At 33.1% G+C, this 6,000-nt stretch overlaps 1 protein-coding gene across 3 annotated transcripts in view; it reads right to left on the bottom strand.

Annotated features, from left to right (window-relative positions):
* Window positions 1–223: 223 nt before the first annotated feature.
* Window positions 224–6,000, bottom strand: part of ZDHHC21 (zDHHC palmitoyltransferase 21) — a 69,248-nt gene continuing 63,471 nt past the window's right edge. For 2 of the 3 annotated variants that reach the window (XM_079927387.1, XM_079927388.1), the window contains 2 exons: window positions 1,389–1,432; window positions 224–836 (listed from right to left, as the gene is read on the bottom strand). In XM_079927387.1, the coding sequence (XP_079783513.1) occupies window positions 704–836; window positions 1,389–1,432 (177 nt within the window). In that variant the 3' untranslated portion in view covers window positions 224–703. Of the gene's footprint in view, window positions 837–1,388; window positions 1,433–4,618; window positions 4,768–6,000 lie in introns of all 3 variants that reach the window. The other variant, XR_013829170.1, reaches the window with a different exon arrangement.

Below are 6,000 nucleotides of genomic sequence, written 5' to 3'. Positions count from 1 at the left end.
GTACAGGGGAAAGAAATGGGAAAGTTAATGTGAAAAAAATTAATCTTTCCTTTAAAATAAGGTAGGTAGTTGGTGTTTTACTTTAGTGGTGTTTTTGGTGGTGACAAAAAAAAAAACATTAGAAATCTACTTCTAAGAAAACACTGTCCTTTTTGTTGCTGTTTTTGTTTTGTTGTTCAATCCTATATGCTAAATTTTAAAAAATCTTGCAGCACATACAAAAGGAAGTATAACATAAAATTGTATTTGAAAAAGAAAATTTACATATAAGGCGTATCAACTTTTGTAAAACCTAAAGAATGAAATTCAGATTTGGTTAGTACTGCTTAAGGGTGAAAATTTTAAATAAACATCCGAAGTTTCCCATAAAGTAAAATCTGTAACACTGTCAGTACTAAAAGAAATTATGTACAATTACTTCATCCCAATCACTGCCTTTTGAGTTTAATAACAAAAGCATTTAAAGAAATCCCTGTGGAAAGCTAATTTGAAAGTAAACATGCTTTAAAACTTAAATATAGATCATGTATTAGTCCCACAACAGGATCAAGATCACTATTAAAATAAAGCCTGGGGCACATTATGATGCTTAAGATTGGTGGGTGGATTTTAATTGACTTGAAGACTGTCATAGTTCTATTATCAGAAAACCTGTAACGCATTTCCAGCATGGAGGACCCATCTGTGCCCACCATCCATCTGTTTAGACGTGATTGGCAAAGTGGTAGGGAACTCGCAGTGGTTGCCTCTGCCTGAAAGGAATAAACCACAGGATCTTCCAACGAGTGCCAAAAACTTCTGAGAAGGTCTGCTGCCATGGCTTTCGGGGCCTCGATCTACAGAAGACAGCATTATTAGTGAAAGACAGCACTCCCATGGTGCACTTCAGTCAGCTAAAACAATACAGGTTGGCTGGGGATCCATTACTGGACTCTGATGAATTGTGTCCCAGCATCACAAATACAGCTTTTCTTTCATTATGGCATGCAGCTGAGTTTTAACTCTGGATAGCAGATATTGTATCTGTGTCGTCAATCAACCTAGGGCAACTTTTGAAGCAGAGGAGAATCTCAGGATTAACAGAATGTGTGTCAACAACACAGTAGCAAATCTCTTTTGATGTATTTTCAGGACAAATAATTTAACTTACTTTAGTAGGACAAGGAACAAGAATGATCAGTACTTATTTTGTTTGAAAACTATCACGGCTAGAAGACCCCTACCCCTACTGTAAGTCTGGGTTATGCTTGCTAGCTCAGGTCTTAGAAAAGGCACCAAGAAAAAGCCATCATTATATTATCTTTCCACTACATGCACACATTTTTCAAATATAACCAGGTGTTTGCATTTTTAAATAAGAACACTACAGACTTCACTTTCATACTTACATTTCTTCACAACAGTTTGACATCTTTTCAATAGATGTTGTATCCTATTAAAAATCAAAAAAAAAATACTCAGATATAACAGTTATCAAGGCTTGATTCTATATCTATTTCATGATGTTTTTAATCATATTCAGAGAATATTCTAAAGATATAAAAAGTTTATATATGGGTACTAAGCTGGGACAAAGTGAGAGTGGTAGTGTATATAAGGACAGATATACACTACCAAATGCAAAATAGCTAGTTAGTGGGAAGCAGTTGCATAGCACAGGGAGATCAGCTGGGTGCTTTGTGACCACCTAGAGGGGTAGATAGGGAGGGTGGGAGGGAGACGCAAGAGGGAGGGGACATGGGGATATATGTATACATAGAGCTGATTCACTTTGTTATAAAGCAGAAACTAACACACCATTGTAAAGCAATTATACTTCAATGAAGATGTTAAAAAAAGAATTTTAAATTATCTATGTACATTGCTGAAATTCCCTTGGAAAAACAGAATCAACATTACGTTGTGCTAAAAAGAACCAATTTATTCAATTACAACCCCCCCCCCCAAAATTGTAGGAGTCTCACTTCATTAAAAAATAACCTTTTATTACACTTGCCTTCTTGATAATTCTTTTAAAAGTCTATATTTAATTCAACTGGCATTAAATATGCATTAAAAAATAAATACCAAAATGATAAATGAAAGACACTATTGAACAGAAAACTGTCAAGAGCCAAAGAGCGCTACTGGTTATGGATTTCTGTAAACAAAGCCAAATTCAACAAGGCAATGTATGCATTTGCCGTACTACAACATTTATTACTCTGAAAAGGAAAGCTAACTGATTAGTGTTCTTTGGTAAAAAAACTTTTTTTTTCTCAAGAGAAAAACCAGTCCCTTCATAATAATGCAATTTCTCATTATGTGTTTTCTATAAAGCTGTTAACACAAATATATAAGAAAAACAACTCAATAAAGAGAAGAAAGCTTCTAGACATGCTGGTCTAATTCATGTTAATGGAAGACCCATCATTAGACTGAGAAACAGTGATGATAAGGAATATCCAAATAATCAAAACACAAATTATATAATCTTATTTTAGATATATATTTACATTTTAAATATACTTTTAAGTTGTACAAAAGAAAATATATTCTTTTAAATATACAAAAAAATCTTCCTCCTTTTATCCTTTCCTTTATTAGCTTCCTCAGATATAGCAGGTGGACTGCAGTTATTAAGCAATACTATTCATGCAAATATTTGTGGCTGCAACTCCAATTGCAAGAACTTATTTAGCTATAGAACTCTCTTCCAATAATACTACTGAAAAGCACCTTTACTTCAAAAAACTCTTTAAAGAAGTTACGTGAATGGCTCAGAACATTAAATTCTTATGTATGAACAGTTGTCTAACTACAGTTGGCCCACATACAGGAAAACAAATCTATCATTTTTTATGTGACTAGTAACTAATAACAGAGTTTCATTTCCAGATTTCCCAGTAATCTGTGTGGAGGCTATAGATTAGTCACTCTATAGTCACTAATTTCCTAGCATTTTCTGAAATTCATGGTTTCCAATGACAATTCTATTTATAATTAACCTTTCCTGGTTCTGTTGCATAATTTCCTCAAAATAATGTTTTACTTTGTGAAAACACAGTCTGCAAATACATAAAAAATTTATTAAAGACTTAGAGGAAAGCTGGGGTTCTGGTTCCATATCAGAAAAAAAAAAGTGAAGGAAGTAATTTAAATGGTATCTTAGAACTGATGGTGACAGGTTATTCCAAAACAATTAAGATAGCTTGCGCAAAAATACAAAGGAAAAGACAGGAAAGAAATTTAAAAGTGTTATCAGGAAAGGTATATAAATGGCCCCAAATTGCAGGTGTAGATAACACTTAAAAGTGGAAACTATTTCAGGATAAGGAAGGCAATTACAAGGTTAGACTACTAGAACTAGCCAATGTTACAGGATATTTTTACTGTGCAGAAACTTAAAACTCGATTATAACTTTGAGGAATGTAGTTGTGACAATAAAATAATCAATTTTAAGGACTTTGAATTTAGACTTCATATGGGAAAAGCTCTTATTTGCAAGTGCTTTTGACATCTTTCTAGAATCTGGTTCAAGAAATACGAGGAACACTACCTTTCAAGTCATCATAAACAGATTGTCATTCAATCAAAGGATGTGATGTCTATCATGACTTTATGAACAGGATTTGTGAGGCTAGCCAAAAAAGACTGTTTTTTCCCACTAGAAATGGCAAATGCTTATCTCTCAGCTATCCAGAGTACTATTATAAGAAAAAAGAACAGCCAAACATGTCACAAAGTTTTTGCACTGGCATTTATACAGCATACTCAGGCAACACAAGTTATCATGCTATCGTATTTATATGCACAATAGAAACAGCAAACTAGAAGAGAAGAGAGGTTACTACTGGCAGGAATATTGACAACCATAAGTTATTTCCAAGTGCCGAACTAGGTTTAATAAACTTTTTGTTTTGTTTTATTAAGCAGGGAATTGTGGAATATTTCACACATGAAAAATAAATTAAAAATATTTAAAATAGATTTTAGTGCAGTTAATTCCATTCAACATAAAAGACTCAATACCTTTAGTGACTATCACAAAAATGACCAAAAAGGTAATTGCTATCTTCACGGAGTATATTTTATAAATTCTTAGTTATATGTAAAACAGCTATCTAGAAAAACTCACTCTTCAAGGAATGATAAGAAACACATTTTTATTGTATTATCTACAATCAAAATACCTTATTTCCAAAGAAATATTTATGTATTGATTATGGTCTAATGATAAAAATATCCAAGACTTCTGCCAGTCTGCATAACTGAGATAAATGAGAATGCTTTCTTATTTTAAAAACCGGAAGTTTATCTTCTAAAAAAAAAGAATAAACTAGAAACAAGAAAGACTTACAGAAATATAGGGCTCAAGTATTTTATCAACTATACTTTATCTTCTCCTGATGGCTCATCTTACTCTAAGAAATTATCTTTCAGGTTCAGTCTAAGGAAATATGTTTGACTTAAAAGAAAACTGTATCTCAACTAGTAAGATTATAACTGGAATGGAAAAAAAAGTTTCTAATAGGAAGGGGGAGGGAGGTATTTATTGCCTATTGGAAAAATTGAGGGGGGGGGAGGTGAGAGGCGAAGAGCAAGAATTTATCACCAGACGTTTCCTGGTTAACAGACCTGAGAATCTAGTCCTCTTGGAATAGACAGCTTGATGATACAATCCATCCAACTAACTCATTCTGCTTTGAGTTCATTCTCACAAAGTAACACTTTGCCATATATGTTGTTGTACAGGAGAAAGAATGTACTGCAGAGTCCTTTGGTACCTGACAATCATACATAAGGGAATAAATAGTCAACCTGGTTTATATGACTATCACTTTTGAGTCTAGAAGTAGAGTCACTGCTTCTGGGCCTGATTAACCCTGGAAACATTTTCAAAATGGAGTTTCCAGATCTGTCAAACTGAAGATCTAAGGAAAGTAAGAACATTCTATCAGAAAGTCTCCTTGAAGACAGTTCGATCTAACCTCAAGGATCGCCTGCACTCTTTAGTCTTATCATAGGTCTTGTTGATGCTTTTAACTCTACTGCACATACCTGATTCAATGACTCTGCTGATTTAATCTGGAGTAAAAAACACTATTAAGGAAAGTTTATGACAACTAGAGATTATATACCTGTTTTGTCTACTACTGATTTCTGCTAATTCTAAAATAGACTTTTGCTTAAATTCCTAGAATTTCTGCTCAACATACAGAGAGCAACTCATTTAACTTTGTGTCTTTCATAGCACCGAACAGCACAAATTATTCAAAGTGGATACTCAATATATGTTTGCAGCACTAAACTAATTGAACATGGACAGAAATAACATGATTCCTTATCTTTAATTTTTTTCAATCCAAAGAGAGAAAACTTTCTGTTAACCTTAGCTCTCTCTCCTCCTTTGAAGCCAGAACTCACTACTATATTACTCACTTGAAATAAATGGTTCATAAGCATCCATCTCCAACAGAGGACCAGCTACATCTTTTATTAGAGATCTTAAGTTAACAGAGACATTTAATCAATCATGAAACCAAACTGAGAAGGCAGTAGATGTTACTTTGATAGCCACTTAAAACATTTCTTTCCAACACAATTCCCATACTCCTCTTCATCAAGCCATTTTCTGGCTGTATAAAACCTTAAGAAAGTTACTAAAATTCTGTATCTCAATTTTCAAATACTACTATTTACCTCATAGGTTTTTGTAGAAATTAAATGAGTTAATATCTTAGAGCCCTTAATAACTCCTCAATAAATGACAGGCCTAAGTTTTTATTGTAGGGCTTGGAGCTATCTTAATTACATTAGAATGTAACTAGAAAAATTGATGTTTAAACAAACAAGTGTTTTTTATAATCAAAGATAAAATGACATGGACTGTAGGAGACTACACAGATAAAATCCAATGTCCACAAGGGGCTTATAATCTAGTTGAAAAAATAAGTACTAAGTACATAAAACATGATTCATTTACTCATTTATTGTCTATCAAAAATTTACTAAGTACA

Source organism: Stenella coeruleoalba, assembly GCF_951394435.1.
Source record: "Stenella coeruleoalba genome assembly, chromosome: 7".
Lineage (NCBI taxonomy): Eukaryota > Metazoa > Chordata > Mammalia > Artiodactyla > Delphinidae > Stenella > Stenella coeruleoalba.
This window is presented reverse-complemented; position numbering and strand designations above follow the sequence as displayed.